This window comes from Tursiops truncatus, chromosome 16 (assembly GCF_011762595.2).
Source record: "Tursiops truncatus isolate mTurTru1 chromosome 16, mTurTru1.mat.Y, whole genome shotgun sequence".
Taxonomy (NCBI): Eukaryota; Metazoa; Chordata; class Mammalia; order Artiodactyla; family Delphinidae; genus Tursiops; species Tursiops truncatus.
The window spans coordinates 62,949,768-62,971,921 of NC_047049.1; the positions used below are offsets into that span (position 1 = coordinate 62,949,768).

The window sequence follows — 22,154 nt, forward strand, 5'->3', positions numbered from 1 at the left end:
GCTCTACATTATTAAGGACAAATAGTGAATTCTGATCAGTAGATAATAGTATTGTGTCAATGTTAATTTCCTAATTTTGATCATTGTACTATAGTTATGCAAGAAGAGGTCCTTGGGCTTCCCTGGTGGCGCAGTGGTTGAGAATCCGCCTGCCGATGCAGGGGACACGGGTTCGTGCCCCGGTCCGGGAAGATCCCACATGCCGCGGAGCGGCTGGGCCCGTGAGCCATGGCCGCTGAGCCTGCGCGTCCGGAGCCTGTGCTCCGCAACGGGAGAGGCCACAACGGTGAGAGGCCCGCGTACCGCAAAAAAAAAAAAAAAAAAAAAAAAAAACTTCTGATGAAATGTTCTAAACTGCAGTTATTTTATCCTGTCCATTAAGTGAGGGCATAAACTAGATTTCATGGGTGTAGAGTGACAAAAATCAACATTTTGAAATAGCTTCTATTTATTTTAATCAGCAAATAACAGTCAGATTTTTATAAGGTTCATCAATACCCTGACTTCAAGCCAATAGTACTGAAAGTGCTTCCCCATGGTTCTATAGATACCCCTACTTCATTTTTTTTCATTTCTTTATTTCAGTGAAACCATAATTAAGGTATCCATTTTCTCTTCCACTCCCTGCTACTACCTGGTATAGATGGGGCAGGTCAATTTAATCTGAGTTTAGCCAACTACATTTATTTTTTCAATCTGCTACTTTCCTCTAATTAAGAATTTAGGATCCAATCCAGGAAGCATTGGACAATCTCTGACAAAGACCCCAACAGCTAAATGTAGATTGGACAACCTACCTGACACCTGAAATTTATTGTAATTTACCCAGATTGCTTGATCTTCAAATCAAAACATTTTATAAAAATGTAATGGAAGAGAAGTAGTGTTCAAAATCACCAATCAAGAAACACACACACACGGGCTTCCCTGGTGGTGCAATGGTTAAGAATCTGCCTGCCAATGCAGGGGACACAGGTTCAAGCCCTGGTTCGGGAAGATCCCACATACCGCGGAGCAACTAAGCCCGTGCGCCGCAACTACTAAGCCCGCGCTCTAGAGCCCACGTGACACAGCTACTGAAACATGAACGCCTAGAGCCCGAGCTCCGCAACAAGAGAAGCCCGCGCACTGCAATGAAGAGTAGCCCCCGCTCAATGCAACTAAAGAAAGCCCGCGCACAGCAACGAAGACCCAACGTAGCTGAAAATAAATAAATTTATATAAACACACTCAAAATGATAGTAAGACCAAATAAAAGGAGAACAAAGAGACAAGACAACCAAATCCAAGACATGATTTAAGATTAGAGGCTAGGGCTTCCCTGGTGGCACAGTGGTTGACAGTCGGCCTGCCGATGCAGGGGACGCGGGTTTGTGCCCCGGTCCGGGAAGATCCCACATGCCGCGGAGTGTCTGGGCCCGTGAGCCATGGCCGCTGAGCCTGAGCGTCCGGAGCCTGTGCTCCAAAACGGGAGAGGCCACAACTGTGAGAGGCCCGCGTACCGCAAAAAAAAAAAAAAAAAAAAAAAAAGATTAGAGGCTAGATCAGGAGGAAACAGCTAAAAAGGATTTGAGTGGGTAGAGGGGGAAACGATGGAAAAGATTTTTTAAATGGACAGTACCTTCTGAATCATTAACTATCCTCAGTGTGATCACTGTACTGCAGTTAAGGAGAGGCACGCTGAAGAATTTATAGGTAAAATGTCACATGATCCAGCAAAAAAATATATATATATATTGATGGACAATGTGTTATTCCTTCAACTTTTCTGTAGGTTTGATTTTTTCAAATAAAATTTACAGAACAATTAATCAAATTAAAATAAACATATTAGCTATATATCCTGATTTCCATAGCAATTCATTATCAACACTATTCAAGGCTGGCCTGATGATTTCAGAAAGTACAGTTTCCCTTATATACCCAGATGTCACTATAATAATTTCTACACTTCAGACCTAACTGACTAAATAAAGTTAGGCCATGAAATGCATTAATTCAATCATTCATTAAACCAACATTTATTGACTTGTAGGCACAAGACATTACATTAAGACTGCAGAACACAAAGTTGAATGCTGCTCTAAGCTTAAGAGGTTTACAATCTAGTTTACCGAATAATAAAAGCAACTAAAAATCTAAACACATCAATATTCTATAAAGGATTTTATTTTATATTAACAACCATAACAAAAACAATCATGATGATGATAGCTATCGTTTATTGAACATCCACTCTGGTTTAAAGGTAATGAAAATAGGGCTTCTCTGGTGGCTCAGTGGTTAAGAACCCGCCTGCCAATGCAGGGGACACGGGTTCGAGCCCTGGTCTCAAAAGCTCCCATGTGCCACAGAGCAACTAAGCCCATGCGCCACAACTACTGAGCCTGCACTCTAGAGCCCGTGAGCCACAACTACTGAGCCCACATGCCACAACTACTGAAGTCCACATGCCTAGAGACCGTGCTCTGCAACAAGAAAAGCCACCTCAATGAGAAGCCTGTGCACCACAAGGAAGAGTAGCCCCGCTCGCCGCAACTAGAGAAAGCCCGCACGCAGCAACGAAGACCCAACACAGCCATAAACTAATTAATTTATTAATAATAATAAAGAAAAAAGTAATCCAAAAAAAAAATGAAAATAGCTCTCAGATAGTTCAATTAAATTTCCCTCAGTCAGGCACTTTCCTTTGGTCACTGCTGATACCACAAAAATACACATGGTTTAAATTTTAAAACTAAAAGTAATCAAAAGCCCTAAATACCTATGATATCAAAATTAAATACTTGGGGACTTCCATAGTGGTCCAGTGGTTAAGACTCCGTACTTCCAATGCAAGGGGCACGGGTTAGATCCCTGGTCAGGAAACTAAGATCCCACATGCCAAGTGGCAAAAGAAAAAATTAAATACTCAGAAAATTTCAGATTTGTGTTTTCTATTTTCAGAGAAGTTATGTCTAAAATAATATTAAACTTACTTCAAGAAGTGGAATACACAGTTATTAGATTTTTTCCCCTTTCTAAAGTAGAATAATACACAAGATATTAAGTAAAAACTTTTTTTCTAAGAAAAAGATACTTTCAGATATCTAAGATAAATTTTGTGATAATTTAGTGAGAACTTTCTTATGTGATTCTTATCTGGAAGAAATCATGCTTAAGGTACAGAACTTGCAAACGTCACTATAACTTATATCCTGTTTCAAATATGTTCATCCTAGTCCTTTGCAGCTGAGTTCTATAATTGAAACTAACCATCAGCTGTGAGATTATTTTTCATAGTGATGATGTTCTACTCTTTATTATAGAATTATTGATTCTATAAAATATATACATGTAAATAAAACAGGAAAGAGAGAAATTTAATATATTCAAGGTTTAAAGACTCCTTTCTGATAATTCTTATTAGAAAAAGCAGAAGTGACATTTTTAAAAGGAAAGAAAAGGCTTTTTGTAATACAGGTTTATATTTCTCAAATAAGGCAAGCGAATATATTGCTAAGAAAATACACATTTTCTTAAAGGCTCACTTAATATTTTTAGTAGGATAAATTATACCTTCAGATGTAATAACACCACTAATTGAGAAATTACTATATGTCAAGCTGTCCTAGGCAATGTAACATGTATTAAATAATTCACTTAAGTCTATAACAATCTTATGATCCTATGAGTGTGTATTTCTGTATACTATATTTAAAATTAAGCACACAATATAATGCTTAAAATAAATAATTTAGTTACTTAAAAATAACTAAGTTGCTAAAATAAGTTTACTGTTTAACATCTGGTTCCCTAGAACCATGAAAAGAACCTATGCTTTAATCAAATTCATATATCATTAATTTTAAACATAGATAATAAAACTGTAACATCTCTTCCCTTAAAATATTTCATGTGCAGAAAGTCCTGTTTTTAGCTCAAAAAATACTAAAACAGTTAGTATTTAAAACTATGAAGCATCAGAACAGGTTAAAGAATGACATTGTAACCTTCATTCTCTTGGATAGGCCACTGTGGTGGATAAATCTTGCCATCACGTCTTTTTTTTTTTTTTTTTTTTTGCCATCACGTCTTTTTTTTACCAAAGGTTTTTAAATGGTGTTTGATTGATTGATTGATTGATTGATTTAGGCTACGTTGGGTCTTCGTTGCTGTGCGTGGGCTTTCTCTAGTTGCAGCAAGCGGGGGCTACTCTTCGTTGCGGTGCATGGGCTTCTTACTGTGGTGGCTTCTCTTGTTGCAGAGCATGGGCTCTAGGCGCCCGGGCTTCAGTAGTTGTGGCACATTGGCTCAGTAGTTGTGACTCATGGGCTCTAGAGCGCAGGCTCAGTAGTTGTGGCACATGGGCTTAGCTGTGCTGCAGCATGTGGCATCTTCCCGACCCTGGGCTCGAACCCGTGTCCCCTGCATTGGCAGGTGGATTCTTAACCACTGCGCCACCAGGGAAGTTCCCTTGCCATCACATCTTTAAAAACATTATTTTTATGACACATTTTGAATATTGAAAGGCATTCCATTATAAAATTAATTATAACTTGAAAATGACTTAAGATACTAGTGAGGTTTTAACAAAAATTTAACAGTTCTTATTTGGCTTTTTTTACCTATCTACTGATTTTTTTTTTTTTTTTTTTTTTTTTTTTTTTTGCGGTATGCTGGCCTTTCCCACTGCGGCACACAGGCTCCAGACGCGCAGGCTCAGCGATCATGGCTCACGGGCCCAGCGGCTCCGCAGCATGTGGGATCTTCCCGGACACGGGGCACGAACCCGTGTCCCCTGCATCCGCAGGCGGACTCTCAACCACTGCGCCACCAGGGAAGCCCCAGAGAAGCCCCTGTCTATTGAGATGATATTCTAGCCAATAGATGGAGAGCTATACAACAAGCAAGGCAGACCTCAGAAAACAGTATGAATCTAGCACTATCAAAGCACAAACACATTATCAGATGAGCATAAGGATTCAAGACACAAAGCATATGTTCTTTTCTAAGCTAGGAAAAACTCAACAGACTTTTTTTGTAGCCTGAATGAAATTTTCTTCAAGCCTATTCACCCCACTTGGCTTCTATTCACTGATTCTCTGTTTGGGATCATTCCTAGAAATTACAAAATGGACATGAATTTTGAATCACTGGAAATGTTCGTGTTGCGATGATAAATGAATGATTTGACTGTATGTGAGCTGACTTAGTGAGAACTCAGCCCCGAGTCTGAGTTCTCAGCCTGAACTCAGTCTCATCGTCCCTGGTCAAAATGCTATGTTACAATTTCTGGGTATGCAAAACAGAAGCCCCATGTGTGCCTTTGAGCGTGTGAATAAACACTGATGGATAAGCACTAGTCTCTGATAGTTTTTGCCAGCTTATGACATGAGGAAAATAAGGACCATGTGTTGAATCATAAGGATAAATTATTAAATTTTATATGACCACCCTATATTCTGAGATTATCTTCTTCCAATTTATATGTTTGTGGGGGTTTTTTTGTTGTTGTTATTGTTTTGTTTATAAAGCTGGTATCCCTTTGTGGATGCTCTCACCACTCTGAATCTCCCCTGCCTCGCCCCCCACCCCCAACTGCCCCCATGGTCTGTTATATTCAGAAGTCTGGGATTCTTTGCCTGGGACTATGTAAGACTATCAAGGGACTTCCCTGGCGGTCCAGTGGTTAAGACTCCATGCTTCCACTGCAGGGGGTGCAGTTTTGATCCCTGGTCAGGCAATTAAGATCCGCATGCCGCATAGTGCAGCCAAAAAAAAGACTATCAAATGGCTTTTTTCCCCCCTGAACAACCATCAAGCTCAGTATAGAATGTCACTAAAATTTGTAACATGTTGCTGCTATAAGTCATGGAATGTTACTTTATAACTAGAGTTAAGAAAAGTTTATCATTTTACCAATGATTTCTTTAACTAACTGAAACAAAGTTGTAGATAAGTGTGCACAGAAAAAAAATCTTTAGTAACCCTGTTACTTTCATTTCTTGTAGCTTAATGAGTTTTTAAGATAAACAGGGTAACTCAATTGTATCTAATTTGGTAGTTTTAAACCCTCACTAGTGTATGTAACAATTTACAAAAGAAGGGAATAGTTCTCAAAGATACCAAGTAAATTTCCCTAGGGGGTGTTTTCCCCTGTCTTGGCAAATTTTTTTTGTTTCTTTGTTTCCTTCAAAGTATATGCCACAATTTGTAATTTATCAATTTGTCTTTAATTTTTTTTGGCCTTTCCTCAGCAACATTTAATCTCCTTGAGGGCTGAAATCACTTTGGTCTTACACACCATTGTAGCCCAGCATTTAGTATGGGCTAAAAAAGTATTTATCGAATGTTAATAATACTGTTGTTCAAGAAACAACACATATTGAGCATTAACTGTGTGCCAGGCCATGAAGGTACTAAATATTTTGAATATCACTGTCATGTAAATCAAGACCACATATGAATGTGATTCATTTATGATTTGATTCTCCTTTTAAAACGTTTCTAAAAGACTTACCACTATAGCTACACGCCAGTGTCTTGTCCTTCTCTCCTAGTGAAATATGTCTTATTTACCCCCATCCCACCCCCTGTCCCCCGCAACAACCACTCATTCTACTTTTATCAGCATCATCAAGGAAGGAAGGAAACAGTGATGAACAGAGCTGGTGGCATAGAAGCTAGCAGGAAGATCACTTAGTTTTCTTTTTTTTTTTTCATTTCTAAATCATTTGTAGACAGTGTCCTGGTTTAATATACACTGACATTTCTTTATATTTGTTCACCCAGTTCTTCCAAATAATACTTTGATGATATTTTATAATCAAAAAGCTAGAAAATGTTCCTTACCAGATAAGAAATTACAGAATGTACAAATGCAGTTCATTCTCAGGGATACCCACACTTTTTATTTTGACATGATTTTAGATTTTCAGGTAAGTTGCAAAAATAGTATAGAGTTCTTATATAAACTTCACCCAACCCTGTCCAGTGTTACTTTCTTACATAACCATGATTCTGGTACCATTTTTGACCCTACCATATTGCCCCTGTGGTCAGTAGTGATGCTGAATGTATGTTTGGTTTGCCCTTCAGGTCCCCACTCCATCTTCTACACCCTCTTACATGACACAGGAGGCGGAACAAGATATATTTCATCATCAGTAGGCTCCCTTTTTCCTTTTGGCTTCTGATTGGGATCAACCAATGAAAGCAGCAGGAAACTGGATGGCAGAGTATTTATTTCCATACCCACCTCCCCATGACTTTCACTTCAAGAAAGATCCCATTATCAAGGGCCACACAAAAGCCCCTGTCCCTTCAGGCCTAGGAACGGCAATATCTCTCTGCTGTCATTAGTCCCAGGATGCTTTGTCATCCCTAGATTTTTCTGAACCCTGCCCACCTCTTTTAAACAATCCCTTTATTAAATTCTCCCCAATACTCCCAACTGACTGTGTAATCTGATTTTCTCTAGGGACAGGGAGTGACAACCTAACTAAAGTGATATTACCTTAAAATTGACTTTCTCCCACCCCAAAACACAAAATAGTGATTATTTACATAAATGTTTCTACCAAGAGGAGCTCCAAACCATGCCACTCACAAGTACAAGTTCATGAATCAAGGCCTGAAATCATCTCATACCTTCACCTTACTCAACAGTCAAGCAAACAATTATAGCACAGGTAACATGCTGCCATCTATGAAGACAGATCAACTCCAGTGATCAACAAGAGCGCCTGAGCAGGAACCTGGTCCTTCAGCCCCAGTGGGGGCAGGAGTTTGTGCTGAGCACCCCCACCCTCACCCCCATGATTTGGTGCCCATTCTGGCCATTAGAGTGCTTTGGACAGAAATCGTCATTTCAGCTCGAGGAAAACGCTCTCTGTAGTCTGGGATTTCAGATCACTATGTATAGTTTTAAACTTCGAATTGTAATAGAATGCATACAGGTTTTTGATATAGATAATAGATTGTTTGATATAGATAATAGATAATAGATTGTTTAAAGATGAGAGGTGTGAGACACACCAGGCAATTTCAGCCCCACAACTGGATTCAGTATTTAGTTAGCAGGTTCAGAGTAGGATGAGACAAGCTTCAATTCTATTCCCAATTTCCTTAGTCAGACTCTTCATTTATCCAACTACCTTCCAATAGATGAAGATGAAAATGAGTCAGGATACCTATATGTAGCAGCCACCCTGACAAAGAGCAAGGGACGCAGGAGATGTGAAGACTTAAGAGGCCAGAGTCAAAGGAAGAAGAGTAGAAGTCTGGCACAATGCCAAAACCAAAGAAAGAATTATGAAAGGAAACCAAGGTGTAACCTGTAGATTCCCGTGACTGATCCCCTGGGTAGCAGCCAGCTGGAATGTTAAGTTCTCACCCATAAAATCCTAAATGGAAAGCTTTACTTTTCCTCCACCCTCCCTCCCAAAAGTTGGATTTAGTTTTCTTAACATCTCCTTCGGGCTATATAATATTCTACACTTGCTCTAACTATATTTTACACATATCAAGCTAAAATCTGAAAGTATTTTAGCATTTCTCCTGTGGAGCAGAGAAACAAAGCTTTCTTTGAAAAGGAACAAAAAAAAAATTATGCCCAACAGAAAATTAAAGAAAACATTTAAAAATGCCAACATCAGAAAAAAAAATAATTTTTTTCCTTTTAGAGCATTTTTCTACTGTTGTACAACAACTGATAACTATAGAGGAAGTGAGCAACAGTTTGGTTCTGCTTGCTGTGGCACATGAATTTCAGCCATCCACAGGCACTTATTTCTTTTTAAAAGTCAGGGTCCATTGCCATGATTCAAAAAAGCAATACACAGTATATTTACTTCTGAAATTTATTTCAGGTGACAGGACACCCACAGACTAACAAAATAAACATAGAATTAAATAGTATTCCCAAAGTCCAATTCTACCTTGTAGGAAAGGCAGGTGATGATTTAGCTACCAAGATTAGTCCATGTTAGTTTGTCCATGCAGTCTCCATCCCTTTCTTCCATGCTGCTTTCCTACCCCACGCCACCCCCCCACACACACACACACAAATTTGAGAGCCATTTATAACAGCAGGACTGAAACTATTTCTCACTTGAAGATTTTAAGACAAAACACCTGAGATGGATACACCCAACACAGGAAGTGTAAAAAGAGATTGAGAAATATACTTAGGGATTTTAATGATATTCCTCTATAATTGGGGGAGGGGAAAGGATTAAAAGGGGGCAGGTGGATCAATATGCAGGAGAAAAACAGAGAAGGGTTTAATTTACCTTGAAAATAACCAGTATTCTATTTGTCCAGGCCCAGTGAGAATTTGTGCCAAGCAATCTCATTCATTTCACAGTGCCTGGCACATTGATGACTGTGTGGTAAATATTAAATAAATACTTGTTGGTTGATGAAAAATATACATGGCAATGCTGTGTACACACAGGAAACAGAAACTTGAAGTGGTCAGACAAATTAGAAAGCAATGCAAGGTTTGGTTCTGCATGTCAATAGCATTTTCAAGGTACACAACTGGGGAAACAAATGAGATTTTAAAATGTGCTATAGCCACAGTTCAAACATGTTGTTCCTCTATGAGTGCCAAAACTTTATTTGCAGAAGAAAAGCTAAGATTAAGGTAAGATATATTCAATTATATATACACAATATAATTTTAAAGACCAGTCGTTTTATTGTTTAATATGTCTTCTTGAATTAAAAAGCTTGACTGCTCAGGATAGTTACATTCATAATAGCAATATACCACTTGAAACCTTTAACACATAAGCACCTATTTGCTAAAGCTAGTCTTGAACTTTTAGTAATGTCATATGCTTTTAAATTAACCATTTTAAATACTATACAAAGCTCATAACACAGACTGCTAGCTTATCACTGAATTAGGTAACTACTAAATACTCATTAGGCAAACTACTGAAAATAAAGAAAGCATACACAATCCTACAGCTCCATGAATGCCCAAATTAAAGATGATATAATGAGAATTTGGGATTAAGCAATTGTAATTTGGCTGTAAAACCTCAATGGCTTACACATTTTAAGCTGAACTAGAACCTCTAAGCACCTTTTCCTTTGGAAAAATCACACATTTTAAAATAGTCTCTAATGGAAGGTCCATTAAAATCACAATGGATCATAGCTGTCAACTTTAAATAGTGTCTTTCTCCTTAAGAGCTGAAGTTTACACACTGGTGCAACACCACAAATGCAGATGCTACAAATGGAGCTACAAAAAAAAGCCACAAATTTTATTCACAACACTTGCATATAAAGTTTTCTGTCTGCAGACTCGTGTGGAGTTGAAAATAAAGGATGCTAATATGCATATTATGCAACGTATCAAAAAAAAAGAGAGAGAGAGAGAGAGAGAGAGAAAACACTTTAGTTGAGTGAAAATTCATTTATCTACTGAAAATCTGGGAGAATTTACATCTACTGTACTCCAAATTTACCCCTAAGTGACAGAAAAATACTATATGAAATGGAAAAATATTAAATATGAGTTAATCAATAGCTGATTACCTTTAAAACTTTGGGCTTCTTTTCCCTCTGGGGCCTCTTGTTTTCCTTTATAACCTAAAAAAAATCAAATTGCAAAATGAGCCTCCATATAAGAGAAAAAAAATTAGCTCCCACCTCCCCCCCCAAAAAATTTTTGGCTATTCTCTATAAAACTACTTATACCATCTAAAATCATCAACATGTTTGCTAGACAGAACCTAAAGAGCTTATGTAAAATGTACACTTCAAAAGTCACTGAAAAAAAGCCTTGCATAAAGATGAAGTAGGGAAATACCCTTTTTTCCCCTTAAAGTCTGTCTTAATTAGCCTCTGCATTCTTCACAGCGAAGCCCACGAGGTAGCCATCTTGCTTGCTTCTGCAGAGGAAGCCTCTACAGTTGAACAGTTCTGCAAACTGCTTTTTGGTATTATTATCATGGTGTTTAAAGGCAGCCCTGGCCTGCCAGCACTGTAGACGTGCTGGGCATGCCTTTTGCAAAAACAGCCCCACAAAGAGTGCAGCCAATGGCAATGCAGAGCTTAGCAACTCCAAAGTGATCTTCTCTGCCTAGCCTTCCTAGACAAAGGATCTCCTGTGCGGCTCCGCTCTCACCACAGGACACAGGCAGCCACAAGCTGCGACATGGAGTTCGCTGCAGAGGATCTGGTCGCGCCGAAATCACAGGAGGCTTCAGCAAAAACAATGCACACAAATCCCCCAGGTCTCCACCATCGGATCGATGGCGGATTCTCCCTGATTAGTAACCTCTTGGCGGCTCCGAGGGCAGGTCTGCGCGGGGGGAGGGGTGCGCGGTCCTATCTTTAACGTACAGGAGATATAACTGAGCTGATGGGGGCATTTGGGCTTGCTGAAACTCTGGAAGGTATTGTGCATTTTTACTTTATAAGGCAAGGCTAAATATTGGCGATATTTAAGGCAGGGAGGTTATGTGAGGACAGTGTAGGCTCAGCTGTTGGGCTGCGTGTCTCATTCCTCGGGAACCACACCTCTCTGCAGCAGGCGCTTTGCCCAGAAACACAGCAATTTGATTTCTGTCAATAAATGTCCAATGATAAAGGCGGATTAAAAAATAATAATAAAGCCACTTAAAAGGGAAAGGACAGGATGAGGGCAAGGAGAGGTGGAGGAGTTTTCAAAATGCACTTGCCACTCTGAGTGGCTGGAGGTTTCAAAAAGATTTCTCTCTCTTGCTCTGGACATTTCTGATGACCTTCATTTCCCAAAGAAATCCATCCCTTCCAGAAGGCGGATTCATAACTTTGGGACAGAAGAAGCACCTCTGGCTCCTCTGCCTCCCAGGATCATCAACTGTCACTGAGCATCTCTCCGCAGAGCTGCCAAGCAAGTCCCCACGTGGAGCCTGTCTGTGCACGGGCTGATGGACAGACACAGCCACTTACTTCCCAGGGATTGGGAGCCGAGCCAGAGGTGGAACAAGCAACCAGCCACACTCAACACACCTGAACTGCCCCCATGCCCAGTGGGTGGTAAGCACTGGGAGAGCTGGGCACCACAGTTAGAACTTGCCAGACCCTGGGAATGACAGAGCCAGAGGAGTTTAGCCCCTCCCTTCAGCTTCCTGGACATGGAACAGGGGCAGTAGACGAAGAACCAGGACAGCTGTTTGAGCTGGCAGGTCTCAAGGTCACTGCCAAAATGCAGTGCAGAGGCCAGTCACAGTCCCATCACAGCCACCTTGACAGCTGCACAGATCTTGGGAAGACAGCCTCAGCTCCATCTTCACAGGGCCAAAGTTTCAGCAGCACATTTGGGGGATTGGCAGGAGGGCCTCACTGGCTGCTCAGCCAAAGATTGGTTTTCCACTTGCAGTTGGATTCAGAACAGATTCCCACAACCAGAAATCGGGAACAGAGAGAGGGCCGGAAAGGCTGTATTTCATCACCCTTGATTCCTAGCCTTTCAGTCTGCCACAAAAGCACGCTTTTCTTGTTGGAATGGGAAGTCCAACATGCATTGTTTCCCCACTTTAAACTACCTCTCCCTCACCCACCCACTTTCAAAATTTTTAACAAATGTAAGCAGCAAGCAAAACCAGTGGATTTTGACCTAACCACGTCCACCACGGCAACTTTAAGCACACCGAGCCCACGCTAAGAAGCTCTCTGTGGGGAATGAAGCAACCGTGAAATGAATGGGTAGGAAAACAGGACCAAATACAAGATTTGAAAATGAGTGCTAAACCTTTTAACCCTACATTTCTTTCTCTTTGGAGATTTGTGTGTGTGTGGTAAAACATACATAACATAAAATTTTCCATTTTAACCATTTTAAAGTGTACAATTTAGTAGCATTAAGTATATCCACAATATTGTGCAAGTATCACCACTTTACATTTCCAGAACTTTTTCATCATTCCAAACAGAAACTCTGTACTCATTAAAAAGTAACTTCCCGCTCCCGTGCGAACTTCTGTTCTACTTTCCGAGTCTATAAATTTGCCTGCTCTCGGTACCTCATATAAGTAGTATCACACAATGTTTGTTCTTTTACGTCTGGCTTATTTCACTTAGCATAATGTTTTCAAGGTTCATCCATGTTGTAAGATGTATTAAGAATTTCATTCTTTTTTAAGGCTGAATAACAACATTTTGTTACCCATTCTTCTGTTGATACACTTTTGGGTCATTTCTCCCTTTTGACTATTGTGAATAATACTGCTATGAACATGGGTATACAGGTATCTATTTGAGTCCCTGCATTCAATTCATTTGAGTATATACCTGGGAGTAGAATTGCTGGGTCATATGACAACTGTTTAATTTTTTGAGGAACCACCAAACCATTTTCTGCAGCCAAACTATTTTTTACCATTTTACATTCCCATCAGCAATGCACACAAGGGTAGCCCTATATTTCTTAAAGTGTCTTCCATTTCAATTACAGGTTATGCCTCTCCCCTTGAATAGCCGAATAACATTTTTAAAAAGCATCAACATTTTCCCAGGTTGATTGCTCACAATTTAGTAAAATGGCCATGATATATTAAGATATAATTATAGGGGACTTCCCTGGCCGTTAAGCGGTTAAGACTCCGTGCTTCCAGTGCAGAGGATGCGGGTTCGATCCCTGGTTGGGGAACTATGATCCCATGTGCCGTGTGGCGAAAAAATAAAAAAGATATAATTATATATTTTAAATCATTTTATTACCTGTGTGATCCATATGTTTCCCTCAATAAAATAAAATCAGGATCAGAGTCTTAGGTCTACTGAATATCCACACTGGTGAGAGGTCCATTTTTTAAAGCCCCATGGACAGGCGTTTTCACTGTATGGGATACTCATGAAACCACACAACATCGCACTTGGCAACCTAAGCAAACATCGAAGGTCTATGTTTAGTGTTCTGTAAAATGAGTTAATAATAAAGCCAAAGCTCATCCCAGCTAAATGGGGGTTAATGGAAGTGACCAGAACTAACATTAACTCCAAATATCCAACTGATACTACACCATGAAGATCTATACTTGTTTGAACACAGAGTAGATTGGTAACATCAATTAGTTGTGACCATCTGTTCTAAATCCTATACCTAGCGATTTGTCCATCTCAGCTCAAGGCTTAGGTGAAATGAACTTTGATGGAGAAAATAATCAGAAATTACTAGCAGAGAAGGTGGAGGTCAAGAGCCATTCCCATTATCCTATTTTTTTTTTGCAGTATGCGGGCCTCTCACTGATGTGGCCTCTCCCTTTGCGGAGCACAGGCTCCGGACGCGCAGGCCTAGCGGCCATGGCTCACGGGCCTATCCGCTCCGCGGCATGTGGGATCTTCCCAGACCGGGGCACGAACACGTGTCCCCTGCATCGGCAGGCAGACTCTCAACCACTGCGCCACCAGGGAAGCCCTCCATTATCTTATTTTTTAGAGCAAAATGCATACAACTAGATCCAGTTGAATGAATGACAAGTTGAGAAACTAAGACACATTGCGTTGTAGTCCAACCTATTCAGAACTTATTTTTGTCATTTAAATCTATTTGTTTTTCCCTACAAGGAACCATTATTAAGTTGCATGAGTTACTTAATTTTGTAATAACTCAAGTGTATTAGGTTTTTTCAAATATTACAAAATGAGATCTATCTCTTTTCTCTTAAAAGTCACATGATTACAGAGCTAAAAAAAGAACATCAGAGAAAATTTAGGTCATAGATAAACTGAGGCCCAAAGAGGTAAAATTACTTAACTCAGGTTACACAGCAAGTTAAAACCTGAACTTGAGCCTGAATCTAACCATTTACATTGCTCTCTCTATAATTCCTCTTCATTACTCAACAATAGAATTGGCAAATATCCCAAAATAACCTTAAAAGAACCATCTTCACACGCAAAAAAAGGGACTTCCTTGGCGGTCCAGTGGTTAAGACTCCACGCTTCTACTGCAGGGGGCACGGGTTCAGTCCCTGGTCAGGAACTAGGATCCCACATGCTGTGTGATGCAGCCAAAAACAAAACAAAAACAAAAAACACTTCAAAACCACACCCTTAGTTATAAAAATATTGAATCACTATGTTGTACACTTGAAACTAATATAATCCTGTAAATCAACAATACTTCCAAAAAAAACCCCTCACATGCATCGTTTTTAGGCTACAACAGCAGCTCAAGAAGATTAGTATTTTTTTTCCTAATATTTGTTTATTTATTTATTTGGCTGCACCGGGTCCTACTTGCGGCACGTGGGCGTTGCGGCATGCGGGATCTTTAGTTGTGGCATGTGGGATCTAGTTCCCTGACCAGGGATGGAACCCGGGCCTGGAGCGAGGAATCTTAGCCACTGGACCACCAGGGAAGTCCAAAGATTAGTTTTCTTTTTTTTTTTTTTTTTTTTTTTTTTTTTGCGGTACACGGGCCTCTCACTGCCGTGGCCTCTCCCGTTGTGGAGCACAGGCTCCGGACGCGCAGGCCCAACAGCCATGGCTCACGGGCCCAGCCGCTCCGCGGCACGTGGCATCTTCCCGGACTGGGGCACAAACCCGCGTCTCCTGCATCGGCAGGCAGACTCTCAACCACTGCGCCACCAGGGAAACCCCAGTATTTTTTAAATTAATTAATTAATATATATTTTTGGCTGTGTTGGGTCTTTGTTGCTTTATGTGGGCTTTCTCTAGTTGCAGCGAGCGGGGGCTACTCTTTGTTGCGGTGTGCAGGCTTCTCATTGCGGTGGCTTCTCTTGTTGCAGAGCACAGGCTCTAGGCACACAGGCTTCAGTAGTTGTGGCTCGCGGGCTCTAGAGCGCCGGCTCAGTAGTTGTGGCACACGGGTTTAGTTGCTCCGTGACATGTGGGATCTTGCTGGACCAGGGCTTGAACCCGTGCCCCCTTAATTGGCAGGCAGATTCCCAATCACTGTGCCACCAGGGAAGCCCTAGGTGTATTTTTTAAAAGATAATATTGTGTGCCCTCAGAGATAAATTTATGAATAATTTCAAAATCCTACTTCTCTTTCTAAACATAAGCAGTTCTGCACCCACAAGAAACTAGACATACAGATATTGCCTAGGAGGAGTCTTCTTCTAAATTAATCTCGAGTTATTTACTATTCCTCAAAATTGATACCTGCGCAGCACAAAATCCTTCCAATATAAGCCACACTCTCGCCTCCCATGAAATCCTTCTATATGTCTCCTCTTATTTACTGTTGGAGACATAGCTTTTGCTGTGATACTTGGTTCAGATATTCCAAGTACCACCTTTTGTAAACTTCCAATCAATAAGAATCACAAAAAAAAAGGCGGTTCATACTTTAACAGTTCTAATGGAGATCTTAAAGTGAGTTTAATTTTATGTCGTGTGAGACATAGGAACCCGAAAGGCTAACACTGGAGATCTTCTCAGTTTTTAATCGTGAGTGATTTGAGTCGATCCCCTGGCACAGCCTTTCCCTGGCTTCCCTCCCCCACTTCCTTCCCTGAGGCTTATCTGCAGTAGTGCTTTTTCCCTCTAAGGGGCCTGGTCTACCAAGTATCCAACTCCATTCTCTCTAGCAGTCCTGCTTACTGCTGGTAAAAATAACTGCTCTTCAATAGCAAGAACTAAGGAACAAGTAAGCAAGCAGTGATCTTCAGCAGCTGCCAAGTGAGAACAGTTGACAATGAGGTGAACCATAGATAATGCCAGATACTAAACGGGGCTAAAATATCCCCTCTCCCCAATTTCTTTTCAACAATTCGTAGTACTAACTTGAAACTGACAAGTCTACTACCTCTATTACAGTCTAGATCCATAATTTGCACAGCGAAATCCAATAACAGCATCTATGGCTTTTTGTCAAAAACAAATCACAAAGGATGCTGCAATTTAGAAAATATTTCCCCTTTTGTGAATGATATATTGAATGCTTCTTATTATTCCTAGTCTGTCCTGTGTATTTTATAATTAATGTTATTCTTTTTTTTTTAAAAGGAAGTTCTGTACCTTCGGGCTCCTTCTCTATGTTATTCATGCAAGAGAGCTGACTCTAGAGAGCATTGTACCCTCAGTTTTTTGTGTTTTATTTATTATTTATTTTTTATTTTTGGCTGCATTGGGTCTTCGTTGCTACACGCAGGCTTTCTCTCATTGCGGCGAGTGGGGGGCTACTCTTCGTTGTGGTGCGCGGGCGTCTCATTGTGGTGGCTTCTCTTGCTGCAGAGCATGGGCTCTAGGCGCGCGGGCTTCAGTAGTTGTGGCGCGCGGGCTCAGTAGTTGTGGCTCCCAGGCTCTAGAGCGCAGGCTCAGTCACTGTGGTACACAGGCTTAGTTGCTCCGCGGCATGTGGGATCTTCCCGGACCAGGGCTCAAACCCGTGTCCCCTGCAATGGCAGGCAGATTCTTAACCACTGCGCCACCGGGGAAGTCCAATACCCTCAGTTTTTGATCTAATAGCAAAATCCTAAAACTGTCTTGTTTCACTGAGAAGCTCAAAGCATTTACACACATACAACTTCTTTCAGAGAAAGTTAGACCTAGGTGTCTCCTAAGTTTAGCAAAATTAAGCCAATTTGTTAATTCATGTTTTGACAATGAAATACCCCCATTTAATAACCAAAAACTTAAAACAATAGTGTTGTTTTAAAACAAGTGTTGGGCACTTTCAATATGCAGACATGGTGCTGGGCTCCCCGCTCCCCACTGGACCGTACCATCTCAGGAGAGACAGAAACAGATAATTATTATGAAGTAGTATAGAAAAGGGATGAGCCCAGAAATCTATGCAAGTCCAGAGAAGGCTTCCCAGAGGAACTGACATTTATTTCCACTGTAAGTAGGAGTTGGTTAAACATAGAGGGACAGAAGAAAAGTATGTGCCCCAGATGGAGGTAACAACATATACAAGGACACTGGGATCACTGTGGCTATTGACAGTAACACTATGGGGAGAAATGCATATAAATAGATAGCTACAACATGGGCATTAATGCGGGTCATTGAGAATGCATATGAAGAGATGTAATCAGCCTTAATTCTCTACCATTCTGGTTTGAAATGTTTCTGTTCCATCCTTCAACTTTCCATAATTGGTCCTTTCAAAAGACAACGATACCCCTGTTAAGTTGTTCAACACAAACAGCTACCTTTTCAAGAGAACTAAGGAGAGGTGACTGGTTTATCCTAGGTCTGAAACCTTTGTATCTTAGCTAGAAAAAACTCTCATGTAACTAAGTCTCCTAATCAGAATAAAGCAATATTTTGAGAATAAGTGTATGTAGGTTTTTGTTGAGATGAGATCAGTTACTCAGGAAGGGTTAACCTCTTTAGTTTTTGAACTAATTTACTCGAGTTCCACACAATCTATGGAGAAGCAAGATTTGCCTGCCAAGAAATGTTACTCTTTCAGCTGGGTAACTCTGGTTGTACTGGAGAGATGCTTCTGATGTTTGGAGAAAGGGATGCCCTTCTTTTTTGTTCATTCCAGAAATAGAACAGAGAACACCAGCTATATTCGAGGCACTGCCTAACACCTGTGGAATCTCTGACAATGAATAACTTTTCCATTGAGCTTAACTCAGGTAGAGAGAAAAAAGAAAAAACTTGACATGAAGCCCACAATATTTATAATTATAGAATGCCTAAAATTAATTTTTTCTAAAGTCTGTTTAACTTTCTTGATATCCAAATACTTATTCAGTGGGTACATTAGCTCTTGTTTAAACTAAAATAAATAAACAGTCCTTGATATTCTTACTAGAGACCTTTTTTTTTTTTTTTTTTTTGGGCCGCAGAGCATGTGGGATCTTAGTTCCCCAACCAGGGGTTGACCAGGGATGGGACCCGTGCCGCCTGCAGCGGAAGCATAGAGTCTTAACCACTGGACCTCCAGGGAAGTCCTAGAGACATTTCTTCTAACTTGAGATTGCCATTTCATTGCCTGAGGGGATCATTTTGAGCTTTTGCAATGTAAAGCCCTTTAGGAATAACTTGTGGGATCAAGAGGAGATATATTTGTCGTAGCAAGAAAACAAAAAAGTTATTTTCCCCACAGTCCACCTTAGAAATCAACAAGTATGGAGCTCAAGGTTATATCCGTGTTAACTGTGCAGATTTAAATGAAAAACTTGCCTATCTTTATCAGGAATGTTTTAGCCTAAACGATTATAATGGCGTTTCCATAGATACTCTTAATGACTAGTTAAGAAAATGCAATTTTCCACCAAATCTGTTTGATTTACCTGAGTTCCAAACACTTATTCAAAGTGTACATTAGCTCTTGCTGTTTAAAATAAAATAAATGGTTCTTAATGTTTTTACTAGATATTTATAAACTGTGAATTGATATTTTCCTTGCTCATAACAACAGTTCTTTCATGCACATCATTTGAGAATAAGTCAAACTGCATTCACTGATGCTGTGATTGTGTCCAACTTTATGAATATATACCATATTCTTATAAGGCTACTTTTGCTAATCATCATCATAAATGAAGCATTAGTGGGTTTGAGGAGGGGGTGGTGGGGATGAAGGACCACTATACCTAACAATTCTCTTAATCGTAACTATGTATGTGATCAAAGAAAATTAATTTAGATTTTTTAAAAAGAAAGTAGTATTTCCTCATGGCTTGTCCACCTTAAGATGTTACATCAAACAATATCAAAATATGATCTTATACAAGATCAGTATGTCCTTGGTGGGATCCAAATCCCAATGATGCTTATTAACTATGGGACCCGGAGTAAGTTAACCCCCCATAGACTCAGTGAGGGACAAAGCTGACTTTAGGGTTAAATGCTGTAATGGCTATGAAAAAAGCTTCTGGTATGGCAGCTGACTTGCAGGTGGTTCCACTACAGCAACGGAGAATGATGGCTGTCACATGAACATGTACAAATAAACAAGGTATTAAGCAATTAAAACTCATTTAAGGGCTTCCCTGGTGGCGCAGTGGTTGAGAGTCCGCCTGCCGATGCAGGGGACACGGGTTCGTGCCCCGGTCCAGGAAGATCCCACATGCCGCGGAGCGGCTGGGCCCGTGAGCCATGGCTGCTGAGCCTGCGCGTCCGGAGCCTGTGCTCCGCAACGGGAGAGGCCACAACAGTGAGAGGCCCGCGTACCGCAAAAAAATAATAATAATTAAAAAAAAAAGATTCTTTTTTCTTTTAATTTTTATTGAAGTATAGTTGACTTACAATGTTGTGTTAGTTTCTTTCTTTTTTTTTTTTTGGCTGTGCCGTGTGGCATGCAAGATCTTAGTTCACCCACCAGGGATCGACCCTGTGCCCCCTGCATTGGGAGCATGGTGTCTTAACCACTGGACCTCCAGGGAAGTCCCTAGGGAGCTTTTTTTTGGTGTGTTAGTTTCTGGTGTACAGCAAAATGATTCAGTTGCATATATATATGCACATATATATATTCTTTTTCAGATTCTTTCCCATCATGGGTTATTACAAGATACTGAATATAGTTTCCTGTGCTATACAGTGCTATATAGTTTCCTGTGCTATATAGTTTCCTTGTTAAAATGAACCTAGTATAAGATTCTTATACAACATCTCTTTCAAAGTTTCAAAAGTCTAAAAGATAGCAGCAATCGCCTTAGCAGGGCTATCCTTAACCAGTCCACATTTTGGTCCCACTTCTCTCTATCCTCCAGGTTCTTCATATTTGGCTTCTTCCCCTTGCTCAGAAACATGGTGGTTAATTTTATTTATTTATTTATTATTTTGGCCATGCCACACCGCTTGTGGGATTTTAGTTCCCTGACCAGGGATCGAACGCTGGCCCTCGGTAGCTGAAGTGTTGAGTCCCAACTAATGGACCTCCAGGAAATTCCCGGGAACATGGTGCTTTAAATGAGCACTTACCATCGAAGCCAAGGGCTCTAATCCAAGATCAACTGTGTAGTCTTAGACAAGTTACTTGTCCTGTCTAAGCCTCAGTGTCTTACTTTATACATTGAGGGAAGAATGTATGTTTCATAGGATTATTACAAGGATTACATGAGATAATGAGCATGTCAGTGCTTAATACAGTACCAGGCACTTAGTGAGTACTCAGTATATAATAGTTGTTATTAACCCCTTCAGATATCAATGTTTACTACATACCAGTTCCACATCTATGACTAGTATCATTTAATTCAACCAACATTTGTTTGGTGGCTACCAAATGACAGGCACTACACAATGTTTGTGTCCCCCCAAAATTCATTTTTTGAAATCCTAAAGCCCAATATAATATTAGAAGATGGGGCCTTTGAGAGATGCTTAAGTCATGAGGGTAGAACCCTCATGAATGAGATTAGTGCCTTCTAAAAGAAGCTCCAGAGAGTTCCCTAGCCTCTTCCACCATGTGAGGACACAGTGAGAAGGCACAAACCATGAACCAGGAAGTGGGCCTTCACCAGAATTCAACCATGCTGGTGCCTTCTCCAGAACTATGAGCAATAAATTTCTGTTGTTTATAAGCCACCCCGTCTGCAGTATTTTGTTATAGCAGCCCAAACGAACTAAGACAGACTTGAATAGACACTTCTCCAAAAAAAATATACAAATGGTCAATAAGGACATGATAAGATGCTTGATATCATTAATCATTAGAGAAATGCAAATCAAAACCATCCTGGAATACCACTTCACACCGACTAGGAAGGCAATAATCAGAAAATCAGATAATAAGTTTTTTTGGTTTGTTTTTTTTTTTGCGGTACGCAGGCCTCTCACTGTTGTGGCCTCTCCTGTTGCGGAGCACAGGCTCCGGACACGCAGGCTCAGTGGCCATGGCTCACAGGCCTAGCCACTCCGCGGCATGTGGGATCTTCCCGGAGCGGAGCGCGAACCTGTGTCCCCTAGCATCGGCAGGCGGACTCTCAACCACTGCGCCACCAGGGGAGCCCCAGATAATAAGTTTTGATGAGGATTGTTGAATCTAAAATGGTACAGCTACTTTGGAAAACAGTCTGGCAATTCCTTAAAGTTAAACAAAGAGTTACCATATGACCCAGCAGTTCCAATCCTAGGGATATACCCGTAATAACTGAAAACACATGTCCACAAAAAAAACCTGTACACAAATGTTCGTAAATGCATTATTCATAGTAGCCAAAAAGTAGAAGCAACTCAGAAGTCCATCAACTGATGACTGTTTATACAAAATGTGGTTTATTCATGCAATGAAA

At 40.4% G+C, this 22,154-nt stretch overlaps 1 protein-coding gene across 7 annotated transcripts in view; it reads right to left on the bottom strand.

Moving 5' to 3' along the window:
- TET1 (tet methylcytosine dioxygenase 1) overlaps nt 1-22,154 on the bottom strand; it is a 138,834-nt gene that overhangs the window by 90,822 nt on the left and 25,858 nt on the right. For 5 of the 7 annotated variants that reach the window (XR_012326609.1, XM_033841867.2, XM_033841866.2 and 2 more), the window contains exon 3: nt 10,537-10,590. Coding sequence is in view for 4 of the 7 variants with exons in the window: in XM_033841867.2 (XP_033697758.1) it covers nt 10,537-10,590 (54 nt within the window). In the remaining 3 variants the exon portion in view is untranslated. Of the gene's footprint in view, nt 1-10,536; nt 10,591-10,810; nt 11,095-11,128; nt 11,281-22,154 lie in introns of those variants that run through there. The other 2 variants (XM_073793534.1, XM_073793533.1) reach the window with 2 other exon arrangements.